Here is a 20,060-nt window from a genome sequence, read left to right on the forward strand (position 1 = left end):
GATCACATGACCTGGACAGATTTATATCATCTGAATGTAATCAATGAAGTATCTCATTCAATAGCCATAGACTAACATCTTCAATTATGAAGAATTTGTACATAAAGTATATTAGAAAATAATAACATTGTATTATACAATGGATAACCTTTATTTTATTTGCTGAAGCCAGAATATCCCTTTAACTAAATTTATCAGTCACCATTAGTTAAGTTATTTAGCTGCAGAACAATAATCACGAGTGGCTTTGCTGCATGTATAGATTTGTTCAAAAAAATAATTTAAAAAATAAAACAAATGTAATTAAATTATGTAAAATGGGTAGAAGAAATCCTAATTACAATGTAAGTTTTGATGCCCTATAAAAATGCAGTAATTAACAAATGCTACAGTTCATCAATAGTGATGATTACACCAGTCCATTAAAGTAGATCATCTTCTGCCATCTGCCAGATTCTGGGTGGCACATGCCATGCCTTGTGTGCTATGTAAGTAAGGATTTTTTTTTCAATGCTTAAGTGTTACTTTATTTATATGCAGAGCCTGATAATGGTCAAAAGGACTTCCTTCCCATCTGTATTTAATAACCAGCTGTTCTGTTTAGTATTCCTGCTGAAAGTATACAGCATAATAATTCACCACTGGTATATGAGACAGCACTAATCTTCACATTTTAAGTCATAGTGCCCTGTAAATCTTTAATGAAATAAACATTTATGAGTAGATATGTATGTTACATACCACGGCTTTCATGCCCTAGTACGTCACTACTTGGATACTGGAGAGATGGCATGAACTGAGGTTGAATCACCATGTGATTTACATGCTCCATATAATTTGAATTATGTAAAATGTTGATCTAAATAACAAAAGAGAAGACAGCATGTAATATATTTAAGATGCAATTCAATTACAAAATCATTATTTCACTAATGTATGGAACATTGGCATATTATTTTCCTTTATTACAAGTATCTAATAAAATATTCAGTATTTTGTTGTAATTATGTAGTTACATCTTATACTATCAGCCAAACCAGATATCCATATATAGACAGCATTGTTTGGGGAGTTTTGGCCCTTATTTGTACAGTGCAGAGTAAGGGTGTAGTGCCCTGGAGCAGGGAGTACTTTGACATTTGGACATTTGTGGACATTTTCCTATATCCCCTATGCAAAGTTAAAACTTCTTACTTCATTTCTCTTGAAAGGGTTAACATATACTGTTTATTACTGTGTTACTGCAATATATGTATATATATATATATATATATATATATATATATATATATATATATACTATTCATTATCAATGTATTTACATGGCTCTGTGGTGGAAAGGGTTAATGAATACTGAGAAACTGTTAGGACTTTGATTGAGAAGCTGGTAATTTTCCACAGCTGCCATAGTGTTTAAAGAAGACCATGTTTTGGAGGGAAAAAAACAGACGTGTTTACCACCCTGTTTTGGAAGGAAAAACCCAGACTTGTTTACCACCCTGTTGTGGAGAGAAAACCCCAGACTTTTTTACCACTAAAAGCAGACAGTCTGAACTTTTATCTGGTTTTAACTTTGTAGTTATGCCTGGAAACTTTTTTTGTCTGGAAAAACTGGTGTGTGATTGCCATTAAGTATCATTAAAGCTCTAATGTAAGTGTATACCAGACAGGAGTTATAACAATGTATTTGTTTGTGCTGAGTTTCTCCACTCCACCCCTCCAACTAGAAGGTTCTTGTTAAGCAAAAATTGTATATAAGGAGAGCAGTCAGAGCCCCTAGTGTGCTGCAGTTAGGGACCAGTGCTTGGAGGGGAGACTCATGCCAGCCTGCATAAGTGAACAGAAGAGGACACTGAGCCACAGACCATATGTCACTAGCCCTGTGACCAAGGAGCCACCTGGACTACTGAGCTATAGACTGTGGGCCCTTGACCAGGATGCCAGCCTTCTGAGAGAGAGAGGGACAGCTAGCTCAGTCCTTTCCTCCGCAGAAAACCCTTCTTCTGCCAGGAAGGAGATTCTGCCAGAATACTGAGTGACCAGAAGAAGACACTGAGATGGGGATACGCTGCCACAGACCCTGGATCACCAGCCTTGGACCAGGGTACCAGCCTTCTAAAGAGAAAGAGGGACAGCTAGCTCAAGCCTTTCCTCAGTATCAAACCCTTCTTCTGCCAGGGAGGAGACTGGAGAAGCCAGCCCAATGCCTTGCCTGTATTGTCTTGTACCTGAATTTATCCAGTAAAGAAGCACTCTGGTTTACTGCAGACCCTGACTCTCTTGATTTATTTCCTATTGAAGTGCACCACGCCTTACCATCCCTTCCGGAGAGCAGCAACAAATGGTGCGGGGGACCAAGCATAGCATTGGGGCCATCTCAAACCTGGCCACTGCAAGGGCTTACTTAATGAGATGCCTTAAATGCAGCTTAGGGGCTGTCCACAGCAAACAGTGCAGTTGGGGTCCAACAGGAGCAATGGTGATGCTCTTATTGCACCAAAGGCCTACTTTGCATATTAAGAAATAGTATCCTAACTCGAGAATGAAGTCTCAGATGATTAAAATAAAAGCAGTGATTTAATCAGGTGGACCACAGCAATGTGTCTATGCAAACAGTTGGATAGGAAGGTTGCTGGTGATTATGTAAACCAGTGCTTCGAATGATGCAACAGATTTTAGGTAACAAATCTATGAACTGTGCCCAAAGGACATGTTATTTCATGAGTGGGCCCAGAGTTACCTGCACAACCACATCCCCCATGGGACATGGGACTATCACACAAAGGTCAGAGTAGTGGTATATCTGATCAACTCAATATGTTTTCTCTGAGTAAATTCAGAGAGTGTCTACTGGGTGGTTGCTTCACATATCTGTATCAGAAGCTCCTTGGCTCACAGAAAACATACAGTATTCATATACAGATTAGGTCTCAAAGTACTTTGACCCTGCAATTATCTGCCCCTATCCCATTTGCATTGTCATATTAGCTTTAAGTGCATCCAAAAGCACCTAGCACACCAATAGCTAAAGATAAAATGGAGGAATGCCCTAAATCTTGAGTTTCTGGTGCAAGTGTTGGTGTATATGCTGCTTCTCTGGACTCTTAGGGTTGTATTGCATTAAAAGATCTTGTAGGCGACTGTCAGGAAGGAAACATTCCTTCCCAGCAATTGCTTGCTTATTAGTGGAGGAGACTACTTTTGTTACATGCAGCAATCTACTCCACAGTATGATGAAGAGAGATCGATCACTAAAGCATCACTTTTCCCCATACTGAATGATTGTTTGCTGGCAGCAGATCGTAATTATATAGCACGATCTGCTGCCAACAAGCAATGATTTTTAAGCATTATAATGCATGTCCATTGGTTAATCAGTGGTACTTTTAGGGCTGTATTACACAGCCAGGTGATTGCTAACGAGCGTTCCGACGAACACTCATGATGTAGCCAACCATCGGCCAGTGTAATACAGACCTTAGGCAGCTTCCGGATGTCTGAAGGTCAGTCCTCCCCTGATTTAGTCCTACTATGAAATGAGTATAATTTAATTTAAATTCTTATAGAGATTTTTCAGGACTTTAACTTTGATTTCCTATCCTTAGGACAAGTCATCAATATTAGATTGGTGGAGGTTTGACACCTGCCACCCCCAGTAGTAGAAACGCCAATAAAAAGGTGACTGAATTGCAGTAAACCAGTATGGTCGCTATAAAGTGTATGGAGCTGTTTTAGACTCCATATAATGTGCATTTCCAAAGCACAGACTGTAGCTCCTGCTAGTAGCTGATTGATGGGAGTATCAGGTGTCAGACCACCATCCGAAGGACAGATCATTAATCAAAGTCTTGGAAAACTAATTTCAATGATGATGATGTAAAATAAAGGAAATAAACAATAGTGTTAAAATATTCATTAATTCAAGTCATCATCCTTACCATTAACTGCTTAGAACAATACATAGAAACATAGAATGTGTCGGCAGATAAGAACCATTTGGCCCATCTAGTCTGCCCAATATACTGAATACTATGGATAGCCCCTGGCCCTATCTTATATGAAGGATGGCCTTATGCCTATCCCATGCATGCTTAAACTCCTCCACTGTATTTGCAGCTACCACTTCTGCAGGAAGGCTATTCCATGCATCCACTACTCTCTCAGTAAAGTAATACTTCCTGATATTACTTTTAAACCTTTGCCCCTCTAATTTGAAACTGTGTCCTCTTGTAGAAGTTTTTCTTGTTTTAAATACTCTCTAATCTTTTACCTTGTTGATTCCCTTTATGTATTTAAAAGTTTCTATCATATCCCCTCTGTCTCAAATTTCTTCCAAGCTATACATGCATTTCAGGAGTGGATGTCCCCTTCCATCAGTTCAGGACTGTATTTCTTTGTATCTATTCAGAAAGTGATGACTGCCACTCCTTTAATCTTTCCTGGTAAGTTTTATCCTGCAATCCATGTACTAGTTTAGTAGCTCTTCTCTGAACTCTCTCCAAAGTATCAATATCCTTCTGGCGATATGGTCTCCAGTACTGCGCACAATACTCCAAATGAGGTCTCACTAGTGCTCTGTAGAGCGGCATGAGCACCTCCCTCTTTCTACTGGTAATGCCTCTCCCTATACACCCAAGCATTCTGCTAGCATTTCCTGCTGCTCTGTGACATTGTCTCCCTACCTTTAAGTCTTCTGAAATAATGACCCCTAAATCCCTTTCCTCAGATACTGAGGTTAGGACTGTATCACTGATTTTATTCTGCTCTTGGGGTTTTTTACGCCCCAGGTGCATTATTTTGCACTTATCAACATTAAATTTTAGTTGCCAGATTTTTGACCATTCCTCTAGTTTTCCTAAATCATTTTCCATTTGGTGTATCCCTCCAGGAACATCAACCCTGTTACAAATCTTTGTGTCATCAGCAAAAAGACACACCTTACCATTGAGGCCTTCTGCAATTTCACTGATAAAGATATAAACAATATGGGTCCCAGAACAGATCCCTGAGGTACCCCACTGGTAACAAGACCATGGTCTGAATATACTCTATTGACTACAACCCTGTGTTGTCTGTCCCTCAACCACTGCCTAAGCCATTCAATACAATCATCATGTTTTCTTTCTAAAGACTCAACTCCATTAGCTATAGTATAATAGTTTTGTTAGGAAGAACTAATTCACCCAGTCCAGTAGCTGCAGACTTGGATGTCCATGGTGTTATATAAAGAAATGTGTTTACACATCTATAAACATTAAGCTGTTTCATACCTCAAGATTGAAGTCATTACTTGTGTAACGTCCATTTAATTCAGAACACTTGACTTTGAACTTTCGACCAAAGATAGAAGCAGAATCCCAATGACGATAACGAACTTGTCGTAGAACATCTTCATAGTTTTTCATTGTGTCTACACCTGAAACATTTAGTAATATTTAGCTTCATACCATAATATAGCCAAAATAAGAATGCAGTTATATGCAAATATGAATTCTTAAAGATGTTGTGCTATCTCAGACTATCATGGCGCATGGTACGCTCTCCTTCACTTCCGGGGGGCCCATTCTGGAGATAGGTGCAGTGTCAAGAGGTGGGTCCTGCACCTATCTGACATTGATGGCATATCCTAGTGATATGTCATCAAGGTCTGAGATGAGACAACCGCTTTAGGATTACAATAGTGGGTATCTGACGTGGATTACGAGAGCATGACAGTGCTCATCTTGCTTAAACTGCAACAAGCAAAGAATAGACTGGTGAATCTGGATCATGCTGCCTCAGGAGTAAAAGTACATGGCTCTGATATGGATGAACATTGCTTATTTAGACTATGCATTTCAGGAGTGGATGTCTCTTTCCATCAGTTCAGGACTGTATTTCTCTTTATATCTGCTGTTTATGATTTATGGAAGTCTGTTTCCTTCTGATAATAAGACAAAAAATATATTATCATCCATCACCTACCATAAATGGAATAGCCTTTAGTTGAGTTGGTGGCATCAAGATGTTTTCCTTGCAGGACACTGCGATCCAGCTCCAAACACTCCTGTTTAGTGTTCAGTTCATCACCAGTGATCAAGATATCACAAAAATCCAAATGATGTAGCATCTCTGCCATTACCACTGCACCAGCAGCTAGAAAAACAACACATTACTGTTTAATGACTGACATACATATCAAGAATGCACATTTACTGAATGATGTTCAGTGCTTTACTGGGAATAGAAGAGGATCAGTAATCTGCAATTTGATCATCTCAAAGAGGTTTCAATGTACATGGTTCTAACTATAGCCTTTTCTGTTTGCAAACTGTATGGCAGTGCAGATAGATAATGTCGCTCATTAGTAGTGATGAGCGGCATAGGCAATATTCATTTTTGCAATATTTTGCTAATTTTTCGCATAATATTCGCAATAAATTGACAAATTCTAGAATTCATGATCTCCTCATTATTTTAGCAATTGCGCAAATCAGCACCAATGATGCACATATTTTTTGTGCAATACATGCAACTTCACATTTTATCAGGTCTGAGTAGATTTTACCGATTGGTGCACTAAATATTGTTGTGACATCACAGCACTATGCCTGTAGCATGTATGTATGGACAGCAGAGAAACAGTAATTCCTATCACACTACCTAACACCCTGCACTGCAGCAACTATACTATATCCCTTCCTAATTTACACTGACTGTCTCCCCCTAACTATCTGTAATATATTATATATGTATATATATATATATATATATGAAGATTCGGCGGCACCAGTAAACTGGCTCAGGTGCAATGTCCAAGGGAATAAGCTTCTCACCCTTAATATACGCATGAAATCGGACAGCACTCCAAGACTTGAAAAAACATTGTTTTATTCACCTATGTGGTACAGTAGCAACGTTTCAGCTTACAACTGAGCCTTACTCAAGCAAAGATATACAAGCTTGTGCCTTTATTAAATAGCACTCAAATGGTCTTGGAGTTCTGTCTGATTTCATGCGTATAAATATATATATATATATATATATATATATATATGCTAACTAACTATCTAATGTAATTGGATAAGGAATAGGATCCAGGTGAAAGAACAGAGCACAGCAAGGACACTGCTCTCTCTCTCTCTCTCTTTCAGAACTGCAAAAACAAAACAAAAAATACAGAAAATGGCTGCTGGGGAGTTTCTTATATAGTAAGGGGTAGGCAACTTTCCTATTGGTTGTTAAGGATGTTGCTAAGCTCAGACAAAGACATTGCAGCCTTCTCATTGGCCCACAAGCAAGAAGGGAGGTTACTGATGAAAAAAAAATCTAGAATATTCACAATTACAAATATATAGCACTATATTCTACATCTTCGCAAATTCTCGAAGTGCCGATATTCGCTATTAGAATATCAGCGATCAACACTACTCATTAGCATGGAGCAATGCTTCTAGGGGAGAATACCTCCATGCATATAGAGTTTGTTGGGGCATGTCATGATTTTTATTCCCATTCCCACAATTTATTTTATTTACATTAACTTTTCCTCTTTCCTGGGTTAACATATCCAAATATAACTGCCATGAGATTACCAGATTTTGTGATATTCTATTAAGATTTGTTTATGAAATATATATCAATATGTGACCACCCAGTGGTTGTTATGTGTAGTGTTGAGTGAAACAAAGCATCCAAAGAAGAATTTGATCTGAAGTTTTGGAAAAATTCTATTTGCCATGAAGCAGAATTTGCTTATGCTTCGTAGTAAGAGATTATTTATTCTAAAATGGCAGCTAGATGTCTTAGAAAGAACAGAAAAAAAAAGAACATACCTCACCCACCTACTCACGCAGAGGCAGTCCACTCCTTTCTTGAGTGGAAAAGACCTGCCGATTGACCTACGCTGAGCGTGATCATCATCCTCACCACGTGATCACACTGGAAGTGCGCAGTGCCATCACAATGCTCAGCACAGGTCCTTCAGCAGGTCTTTTCCACTCAAGGGAGGAGTTAATTGACTCTGTGCTAGCAAATGGATGAGGTGACTGATTTATAGTGAATCGAAGCATTCAAATCAGTATTTGATCTGAAGTTTAGGAAAAATTTGGTTCCCCGTGAAGCAGAATTTCCTCACACTTTGTGGTAGCAAATTATTTTTCCTAAAATGGCATCTATAGCTGTCTTAGAAAGAACGAAAAAAGCAAACAACATACCTCATTCACTTACTCCACTCATCATGCTCAGCGCTGGTCCTTTGGCAGGTTTTTTTCCACTCAAGAGAGGAACTGACTGACTTTGTGAGCAAGTGGATGAGGTGAGTGATTTATAGTGATTTTTTAAACCCAAAATGCCATATTAGATGGGTACACTTCTGTCTAAGCGGCCATTAAAAAAGATCCCTTTGATTGATAGGCTGAATAGGGTTTTAACATAGCAAGTCGTAACAAATTGAGTTTCTTGTCAAAATTCAGCAAAGCTGCCAAATCAAATTTTTCAAAACTTCACTCATCTCTAGTTATATGTTTTGTTAATGTGCAGTATTATGATAATGTGATGAATCTGTGTCCTGAGAAACTTGAATCCTTAAAAGGTGTCCAGTTTTGGTAAGAGAACAGTCAATGCCAAAGAACAGCTTGCAATAAATAAGAGAGCAGTATTTACCTAGAAAATACAGTACTTACCTGGCCAATCCAGCACCACCATTCCAGTTCCATCTTGGCCAAGCTCTGTTTACCTAGCTGCTGAGATGACATCTTGTCAACAACACATGACTGCTAAAAGTCAATCACTCTTCGGTGTACCACTGAGGCCAGTGATTGGCTCCAGTTGTCAAGTGTTGTTGACATGATGTCATCACTGCAGCTGGGTCAACAGAGCTTGGGCGGAAGAACAGGAGTGGTGTCAATGAATTGGCCATGTAAGTACTGCTCTATTGTTTGCTGTAAGATATTCTTCCGCATTGACTGGTTTCTTACTGAAACCGGACAACCGCATTAGTGAAGCCTACAAAAAATGTATAAAAACAAAAAATTCTCAGTCGCATTGCCTGTTAATGACGCTGCTGGTCCCAGAGTGAAGTGGGTTTCTATACACAGTGTGTAAATAAATCTCAATGTAGGACTGCTCCAAATTTCCAGAAGATGTCCTTCTCAGGATAATGTCAGCAACCACATTTGAATATAGTCAGAAATCGATAGTCCACAGGAAATTTGCAGTTTTAAAGCCAGTCTTTCTATAGAGGATAAGAACTGAATATTGATAGCCATGGATGGAGGCGGTAGGGGTCCAGCAATCTAGTAGATGGAAGATGACATACAGGTTGGAAGTGGATGAATGATCCTGGTATGAAATAACTCCAACTCAGCTCTGCAACTCAGAAGCGCTCTGCATGATGGAGCAGAGCTGAGTTGGAGTTATTTCATACCAGGATCATTCATCCACTTCCAACCTGTATGTCATCTCCCATCTACTACATTGCTGGACCCCTACCTCCTTCATCCATGGCTATCAATATTCAGTTCTTATCATCTATAGAAAGACTGGTTTGAAAACTGTGAATTTCCTGTGGACTATCGATGTTTGCCTATATTCAAATGTGGTTGCTGACATTTCCCTGAGAAGGACATCTTCTCAAAATTTGGAGCAGCGCGGTCCTACATTGAGATTTATTGATACAAAAAATGAATGGTGACCAGGGTGTACATTAATAATTGTAATACTATACTTCATAAATATATAAAATAAATAATAGTAAAACTTACTTTTACCAGAATTCTTATCCAGCCGTTTTTCAATTTTGGTGACTGTACTGATGATTCTAATATCTGGAAATAAAATTACGCCATTCACATTTTCAAATTCTGATGCTGGACGAGCAAAATGATCCATTCCAGTGACTGTGATCTTGGGTTCATTAGCCTGGAGAATAACAACATATGCCTCTATGTCTGGGATGGTAATGCAGACATCTTCTCCAAAGCATCTGAAATATAGAACAATAAATTAAATAGGTTAATTTAACTTTGGGTATGGGGTCTGGCAATCCCCCCTTCTTAGGCTACTTTCACACTTGCGGCAGGACGGATCCGACAGGCTGTTCACCCTGTCGGATCCGTCCTGCGGCTATTTCGCCGTGCCGCCGGACCGCCGCTCCATCCCCATTGACTATAATGGGGACGGGGGCGGAGCTCCGGCGCAGCACGGCGGTGCACGGCAAAAGCCGCCGGACTAAAAAGCCTGACATGCAGTAATTTTAGTCTGGCGGCCTTTCACCGTGCACCGCCGTGCTACGCCGGAGCTCCACCCCTGTCCCCATTATAGTCAATGGGGACGGAGCGGCGGTCTGACGGATCCGACAGTGTGAAAGTAGCCTTAAGTAGACTTGTGAAGGGAAGCATCATTACCTATTTCCCAGCTTCTTTGCTCCTTGGCTCTTTTAAGGTGTTCAGATTGGTGTATATGTCTGAATACCCAAAAATGGTATTCAAATGTATGCTGTGATTGATCAATTTACTTAAAAGAGGCAAACAGAATCCAAGGGATGTACCTTTAGATTCTGTTTGACCTGGTTTCTATTCATGCCTGTCTTCAAGCAGACAGAATGGCATGGAAGACTGATTAACATGGTTTGAACTCAGCCTTACTTGAATAATATAAAGTCCTTGACTTATGCCACTGAATATAATATTCAGTTTTTCAGATAAAGAGCTACATGTCCAGAATTAAATCATAATCTTCTAGTTGCCTTTAGCCACCCCCAGGGGAAGACTGAATTCAATGAATAAACATGATAAAGCAAGCTACCCCTGTTGCTGTCTGAGGGCAGCAGAATTGTATTGCTTGACTGTATATGTAGGCAGTGAATTTGGAGATCTATATGGGAGGCTCAAACCGATATAAATATATACTAAGACATTTTTTAGCACAGAATGTCAGACCTAAAAATGTTTTTTTTTTTCCAAATATCTTTATTGATTTTTTTTTCGGAACATAAACAATATAAAAATATATAGGAATATAAAAAGGAGGAACGTAATCCATATGTCTTTACATTTTCAAATGTATAATCTCGGTTATATACATACTAGTAAAGTTCTATTATGACACATTTGCCTGATAGGCAAGTCAGTATATAGGAACACAAAATGCCCCTGGGTGGTAACTAATCTTCCTCCTCCCTTATCAAAGCGACCTAGCCCCCCCCTACCCCCAGGCCTGGCCACGGCTGTCGCGGGGGCAGCGCTGAACTCCGCCCTCATTCTGGCTGTCTCATAGTACGCTGTAAATCATACTATATTCACCCAGTGTCATACTATATTCACCTAGTCATCCCCAACCGATTCAATGTGGTTGTAATATTCACTATTAAGTTTTTGGACTTTCAATTCAATTATCAGTTCCACTCAAACCGTATAACTTGTCCGGTGTTTCTCCCCTTTACGTTTAATAGATTTAATTGTGGGAGCCCTATCTACCACCCAGTTCCTGAGGATTAGTACCTTGGCCACTAGGAGTCCCTTTAACCAGCAAATCTGTTCACTTTTTAATGCTAAAAATGAAGTTAAATGGTGATCATTTTTTTAAAGATCAAGCCAAAAAAAAAAAGGTGTAAGAAACTGATTATCAGAATGTAGAGAAATGAAAATGTGACCTAAAAAATAACAGAACCTTATAATCCATTCTGGCCAAGGGGCTCTATTTAATTTACAAATATAATACACAGATCTCTTATTATTTTAGGCAATACAAGTCGTTAAAGTGATTCTCTGCGAATTTATATTGATGGTCTATTCTAAAGATAGATCATCAATCTTTGTCCAGCTATAAGCCATCAATGTTTGTTCTGCATGGGCTGAGCTCAGAGACCCTGCCATTGGCAAGCAATTTGTAACCATGGCTTGCACTGCAGTTTATCACATTCACTTAAACAGTAACTAAATCTTTAAACAACTTTATGTAAAAATGTTGCAAATGTCCTAGATATATTTACTTATTGGATTTTGCATTTTTGCTAAAGAAATTGGCACCTGAACTTCAGCTCTCCTAAGCATTTCAGAATAAATGCAATTGTACCCTGATGACGTGTCAGCTGTGTACGTGTGTGCAGATTCCACTGTACTGGTACCGTGTTGATTGCTGCTCCTGCCTGTACCCCCTGATCTTGGCTAAATTCCTGCACAGCATTTACCAGTGCGCTATTCCAGCATTTAGCCGAGCAGAGTGGGCTCCTGGTTGAGCCCGCCTCGCTCAGAAGAAAGCTATACTGCAGCAATGTGCTATTCAGAATTTTCACCGGAATGGATAGGGCTCAGGCAGGAGCCACTCTGCTAAGCTAAATCCTGGCATAGCGGATTGATAAGTGATGGGCAAAGATTTAGCCAAGATCAGGGAGAACATGCAGGAGCAGCAGCTACCTGTACAGCACTCGCTGTGGCCTCATTCCACCAGTACAGTGGAATCCGTACACATGTACACCGCTGACATATCAGTAGTGTACAAATGTACTGATACTGTATTAAAAAATTTAGGAAAGTTGAAGTTCTGAAGGCAAACTCCATTAATAAAATATTTTAGGAAATACATTTTTATAACATTTGCAACATTTTTAAATAAAGTTGTTTAAAAGTTTAGTTACTCTTTAAATAATTCCCCTATGACCGTCTATTATTGTGTTGATCGGTCTGGCTTCAGAATAAGCCATAAGTGTTTGTTCTGTATGAGTTGACCGCCCTTAGGGATCATGTCAATCAGTAAAGTGAAAGTCCTCTTAAATACAGTGGGACAAGTAATGGGCATCTGTGCCTGATACTGCAGTTCTTCACTTTCACTAAAATAATGCCACCGCAACTGTCTTTTATTGTGCTGATTGGTCCAACTTCCATATAGGCCATCAATTTGTTCTGCGTGGGCTGATCTCAGGGATCCACCTCAGCAAAGTGAAAGTTCTCCTACACACAGTGGTTTTAAACAGCGCCTCTACAAATGCATTTCATGGTGCTGATTGGCAGGGGACAGAGAGGTCGGACCACTGATCAAACTGATAATCTATTCTAAAAATAGGCCATAAATATTAAAGTCCAAGAGAACCTTCAAGAAATGTAAGACATGAAAATACAGGACAGCAGATTCTCAATGAAGCTTAATTCATCTTTTTCTAGTTTGTACTCTCTTGATGTCATTTTTTTTCTTTTTTTAGAATAGCTTTTCCCACATTGAGAGGTTTGTTTGCTAAATTGTCAATGTCACATAATTATTCATTGTCCAATGATAGAAAATTGTGTAAAACTACACTGAATAAGGTGCTCTCTCTTATCTCATATTGATATTTGACCACTCAGTATTTATAATTGTTCAACCTGGTTACTTCAAAGCTGATCGCTGCCAGGGTTAATCTTTAGCACAATCAATATGTAAATAGCTAACAGGCATTTAATTAATATTTCAGCAGCAAGCCGACTGCAAGTTAATTAGATGGCTCTACGCTTAATTGTTATCACCACTAACATATGGTTCTCCACAGTAATATATATCTACAATAACCAGCTTACAGTAATAGAGATATCTTGTTAAAAGTCAATCAAGTGCATGTACAAATTCACATTTGAGTACTGTTGGAATAATGTTTCCCGTGTAAGAGAACAATACTTCAATCTCTATCTCAGGTCATCCACAAAGTTCAACCTGATAGTGACCAAGCTCTTTACATGTACAGTGTTCGGAGCTGGGCTTTAATTTGAAGTACTGTATGGCATGGGATTAAAGACCCATCTCCTGCAATATAGCAGCGGCAGCTGGGTTCCTAGCTGTCACTGATAGCCAGGGACCCTGAGGAGAAGACAAAAGTGTTTTATGACTACTTCTTACGTCTCCTTTCGTTGGTGCTCAATGAATATACTGCAGGATGCAGCTATGCAGAGTGGAGCTTTCAGGTTTTAGCAGACATGATCAGCTCTGCATGTGTAGAATGCCCCAACAAGGGTATGTATTCCACCGTAACTGGGGATCATTTGGATATCCCAGTTACAGTATAAAATTGCTAAATAAAATGTTTCAATGTTTTAATGATCTCTTAGGGGACATATTCTGTACCAAATTATATTTTAAAAAAAACGAAGTGCAAAATATTATAGAATACAAATAAGACATATTATTACATAATATGGTGCCTAAAACCAAAAAAGGGTTTGAAGAAATGGCAGCTGACCTTCAGAGCAGGCCAAATTGAGACATGGGCTTGGAACTTGTTTAAACTTGGATCAAGACTGCAGTAACTCACACATGCAGAGACATTGACTTTGAACTTGTTCAGAGTTGGATGAAAACTTCTGGAACCCAGACACACAGACCAGTCCAAACAATAACAACTTCAGGGACCAGTGTATACATTGCAGCAATCCCAAGACCCCAAACATACCAGAAATAGTAAGCAGACATGGCGATGACTTCACAACCCAGAAACACCAAGGAGGAACACACAGAAAGAAGACAAATCTTCAGTAACAGGCTTGAGACATCAGAAGCAAACACTGTTGCAACAGCAGACATTGTTGCACAGCCAGGGTCTGGCCGCATACTCAAGACAGAACTTCTCAAACAGACAGAGCTCAGGAACTAAATAGTAGAACTAATGAGCACATGGACAACAGGTGCAGATTCAGACAGATACAGACATTGACTGGGGAATTAATCCTATACGAAACCAGACTGGAGAGACACACGTCACAATAGAGCATTTCACCTCTACAAGTAATCATCGGCCAGTGCACAAACAACAGAGACAAATATGCACTGCCACACTGCCACATGGTCCTATATACACATCCATAATGTACGGTATCCAGCCCACATGGCATACAATGGCACACAGTCTGCCAACATTGTAACTATTATACAGGGTGGGCCATTTATATGGATACACCTTAATAAAATGGGAATGGTTGGTGATATTAACTTCCTGTTTGTGGCACATTAGTATATGTGAGGGGGAAACTTTTCAAGATGGGTGGTGACCATGGCGGCCATTTTGAAGTCGGCCATTTTGAATTCAACTTTTGCTTTTTCAATAGGAAGAGGGTCATGTGACACATCAAACTTATTGAGAATTTCACAAGAAAAACAATGTTCTGCTTGGTTTTAACATAACTTTATTCTTTCATGAGTTATTTACAAGTTTCTGACCACTTATAAAATGTGTTCAATGTGCTGTGAAGATACGAGATGTGCAGCACCTGAAACTACGGATACTGGAAGCCTGTACTAGCATTTCTCCTGCGGTGTTGCTATCAGTGTGTGAAGAGTGGGAGAAGAGGGTTGCATTGACAATCCAACACAATGGGCAGCACATTGAACACATTTTATAAGTGGTCAGAAACTTGTAAATAACTCATGAAAGAATAAAGTTACATTAAAACCGAGCACACCATTGTTTTTTTTTTTTGTGAAATTCCCAATAAGTTTGATGTGTCACATGACCCTCATCCTATTAAAAAAACAAAAGTTGGATTCAAAATAGCCAACTTCAAAATGGCCGCCATGGTCACCACCCATATTGAAAAGTTTCCCCCCTCACATATACTAATGTGCCACAAAAAGGAAGTTAATATCACCAACCATTCCCATTTTATTAAGGTGTATCCATATAAATGGCCCACCCTGTATATCAAAATAATGAAAACAAAATATTAATGTTATTAGGTTATTTTGGTGTCATTTTGCCTATTTCAATAAGCAGCTATAATTTGAGGAAAATAACTTTTTTTATTTTAGCCAATGGCCACTATTTTATGCAGAAGAGAAACCATTGGCTGGGGCAATTCTTTACTAAACTGTGCCTGTGCCAAATCTAAGATGAATGTGCAGATGCAAGACTTCGGGGCAAGGCTTGATTACCTCTTTACTGACTGGCTCTATCAGTCAAAGTGGCGGGGTGTGGCCTGAAGATGAGTGAGCAGGGCTTCTCTGGGCAACGAGGTATAATAGTAAAGCCTTTGTTGTACCCAGGGGCTAATTTGTATATTGTTAAAATGCAAATTTCTCTGCAATGAGGCCACTGAGTGAGATGGGACCAACACCATTAGATTGAGCTAATGAGGCCATATCTCCAATGGCAGCTGGTTTTGTTGAGAAATATTTAGTGACAGATTCCCTTTAATATCTTTGAACCAACCCTCAGGGCAGTACTTTGGCAATACCATGCTAAAAACATCTTTGCTTATAGGAAAACAGTTACCTAACTAAAAAAAAAAATATATATAACATGCTGTTCTGACAACTGGCGAACATAAATTCATATAAGAGACATTTATTGGTAATGTTAGACTTACTGGACTTTGGATGAGACCCTGATCCTTCTTTTGCCAGTGTTTGGGAATTGTCGAGAATTAATATAAGAAACCTTTCTGAGAGCTTGATTTATGCTGTCGATATCCTCACCTTCCATTATAAGCATGGATTGTGAAGGGTTGAAGTGGTACTGCAGGAGAGAAGACACAAAATGTGTATGTTGACTGAATTCAACAGCAGATGTATTGTAGCAAATGTAACGATTACCTATTTACTTAAAGTTCAACTTTATATAGTTAAAAAAATCATGTCCATCAAGTATAAAAGGTCAATATCACCGTCTTCCATCTGACCAAGCAACCATATACCACCCAAAGCTTTTTTATTTTAATTAACAGGAGCTGTGCTGGAGAAACTTTAAGTATGATTTATTTGAAAATTGTGTCACTAGACCTGCCAACTGCCACCAAAACATTATTTTAAACTCCAGGGAGTAGAGACAGAGCAAAGGAAATTATAGTGACCACATAATTACTTAAATCCAGTTATTTTTTCCTAAGTTTTGCAAAAGAAGGACAACTATGGTTAATTTTGTCTAACAAGGTATACAAAATTAGACAATTCACGGGACGGCAAATAAGGCTACTTTCACACTAGCGTTCGATCGGATCCGTTCTGAACGGATCCGATCATAATAATGCAGACGGAGGCTCCGTTCAGAACGGATCCGTCTGCATTATATTAGCATATAAAAGCTAAGTGTGAAAATAGCCTCGTACGGATCCGTCCAGACTTTCAATGTAAAGTCAATGGGGGACGGATCAGCTTGAAGATTGAGCCATATTGTGGCATCTTCAAACGGATCCGTCCCCATTGACTTACATTGTAAGTCTGGACGGATCCGCACGCCTCCGCACGGCCAGGCGGACACCCGAACGCTGCAAGCAGCGTTCAGCTGTCCGGCTGTCCGTGCGGAGGCGAGCGGAGCGGAGGCTGAACGCCGCCAGACTGATGCAGTCTGAGCGGATCCGCATCCATTCAGACTGCATCAGGGCTGGACGGAAGCGTTCGGGTCCGCTCGTGAGCCCCTTCAAACGGAGCTCACGAGCGGACCGACGAACGCTAGTGTGAAAGTAGCCTAAAGCAAAGCTAATTTTTTTTTTGTATAAATCTTCATAAATTGCCGAAGTACTTTGAAAATTCATGTTTTTTTTTTTTAGCTGTAATCACTTTCTCTTACTTATTCCTTGAGTTTGTAAAACTTGAAGGTAAGTTTTATCTGGCAACATATCGATCTTTATAAGGTGTACCAACCAATTCAATTTGATTAACTTTGCTATAGAAGACATTAAACATTCAGCACCTTCATGCAGAAATTTTCTATTTCAACTATGTTTACTTTTGAGCCTGGCTGATTTTTCTAAATCTAAGGAGAGTGTTAAGTATTAATATAAATGTGAACAAGATCTTCCAAGGAGGATCAATTAAAATGTAAAATGTGAATGTCATATCATAAGGTACAGGAAAGAAACTAGAATTAGCGTTTTGTGTTTAGATAATCTCTAACAATTATATTATATATATTTGTTAGAGATTATATATATTATAACAAACTTCTTGGAATTTCCTTTCTGTTAATTTTTTTTTTCCAAAAATTCGGTTAGTGTCTCAATCGATTTTACATGAATCAAAAATGCTTCAATTGGCATGAAAATTGGTATCTGACACTCTTTCATAATCTCTTTTTAGTTTTTCTTTTAGAAAATGTTATCCCCCCTCCTTTAACCTCTTTAATTCAATGACAGCAATACAAAATAATGTCAGAGAGACACTGACAAATATAGCTATGGGTAAACACATTGTTGACAATGTTAATAAACTTTTTAAAACTGCACCGCACCATCATATGTATAATGGGATATGGCAAAAACTGTGGCTGATGATAGACAGAAGAATGACATTTTTTAAAATAATTAAGGGGACCATTTATTAAGCTGAAATACGCCTAAATTAGGTGTATTACAGGCACAAATGGCAGCAAAATGGTTATCTGCAACTTCTCCCAGATCACGCCAGGTCTAAAATTGTTGGTGTGGCATAGACGGGGAAGGGTAGAGGCCTGCTTTTCTTCATAACTTTGGAGCCCCCAGCTATGGGGGTTTTATTAAGACTTTTGGTGAGGGGGCAGATCTGTGCCACTAAGGACTTCTGGTTGAAAGTCAAAAAAACACAAAACTGCACCACCAACAACTTGGACAGATACATTTCTTATGGCTACACATTCCGTTATGGATGTCTCACGATGGACAAGGACAAGGGTGAGGAATCTAAGCAGGAGAAGAAGCAGCTGATGTTGATGAAAAGGACATTGTACTGCTTGGGGGATGCAGCCTGACTGCCACAAAGAATAAAAAAGACAGACTTATTCTAATTAATGTGATGCAGCCTCATGTGCTGCAACACAGCCCTGGTACCTTTGGTTATGTTTAAATGCCCACAGCTTATTTTAATCTTACAGATCTTGCACACAGCTGTGGTTTTGTGGAGAAAAAAACAACATATAAGATACAGAGGTAGCGGTAGCCGAGCTTGGCCTACATGTGACACGTTTTGAACCTGTGCCCACAGTATCAGCGGAATCACCAGTTCCTGAGCTGACCACAACAGACACAGATCTGGCCTTATACGTTTTTTTTTTTTTGGGCTATATGTTGCCTCAACTTTTTATTGCCACCGCGCCCACCACCCACCTCCAATCTCTCTTTTTCCTCCTTAGCACTACTGCTCCCAGGTCCTGCTCAATTTACAATCATCATCCTAGTCCTCACCCTCCCTGCCACTTTTCTCAGACTGCAACATGTAATTCTTGGCCTCCTTCCTAATTCCAAATGTGGTGCGGATCGAAAGCCAGGGAGAATTTGGCCTGCTACCACTACTACTGGCTGGATTAATGGAGCTGCTATTGCTATTTGCACTACTACCCACTTTCTGACTATCTGTTGATGAGGCCAGGGTCTTTTATTTTGCACTCTTCCATTTACCAGGCCTATAAATGAAAGTCACAGGTTCGATTATTAAACAGTGCTAGCAAAATTGCAAGTTTTTTTTTCCCCCTCTACTTTGAAGACAGGGATGCAATTTAATGTCCCTTTCTTTATACAAAACACTAAACATTGCTATTGACAATTAACAATGGTAATAATGCAGTTTATACAGTAAAATGCATTTGCTATAACACTAAATGGTTTCTTGAAGCAATATACAATGCATTTACTAACCCTGATATAATAATGACGTTATTGCCGTACTGCTTTTAGTATAACACTGAGCGGTTTCTTGAAGAAATAAAGCAACGTGTTTACTAACACGGGTATAATAATGTTGTTATTGCTCTATTGATTTTGAACGGTTTCTAGAAGTAATAAAACAAAACATTCACTAAAAGGGGTATAATAATGGTGTTATTGCCATATTGCTTTTGGTATAACAGTGAACAGTTTCTTGGAGTAAAAAAAAAAAAAAAAAACTTGTTCACTAACACAGCTATAATGCACTGAAATGCCCAAATACAAACGGGACACTTTCTCTGTGTTGCAGCAGAATGTATGCTATTGGGGTGCTGGCAATAAGCCTATGAACTATAGAAACCATAAAAAAAAGCTTTGTAGGAATCTTTAATGCAGAACTTGCTGGCAAGCTGAATGAATCAACTAAGACAGTGGCCTGTCCCTTACTCATTCTAATAAGCTTTCCTGATAAAATTCTAACTAAAAGACTAAACTGTATACAATCATATC

General features: G+C 39.1%; 1 protein-coding gene across 1 annotated transcript in view; it reads right to left on the minus strand.

Annotated features, from left to right (window-relative positions):
• The window catches only part of CLSTN2 (calsyntenin 2), a 1,274,585-nt gene that overhangs the window by 41,765 nt on the left and 1,212,760 nt on the right, over nucleotides 1-20,060 (minus strand). The window contains exons 11-15 of the mRNA XM_044290609.1: nucleotides 16,305-16,453; nucleotides 9,744-9,964; nucleotides 5,965-6,135; nucleotides 5,271-5,416; nucleotides 742-859 (exon numbers count right to left, since the gene is read on the minus strand). Of these exons, the coding sequence (XP_044146544.1) occupies nucleotides 742-859; nucleotides 5,271-5,416; nucleotides 5,965-6,135; nucleotides 9,744-9,964; nucleotides 16,305-16,453 (805 nt within the window). The remainder of the gene's footprint in view (nucleotides 1-741; nucleotides 860-5,270; nucleotides 5,417-5,964; nucleotides 6,136-9,743; nucleotides 9,965-16,304; nucleotides 16,454-20,060) is intronic.

This window comes from Bufo gargarizans, chromosome 4 (assembly GCF_014858855.1).
Source record: "Bufo gargarizans isolate SCDJY-AF-19 chromosome 4, ASM1485885v1, whole genome shotgun sequence".
Lineage (NCBI taxonomy): Eukaryota > Metazoa > Chordata > Amphibia > Anura > Bufonidae > Bufo > Bufo gargarizans.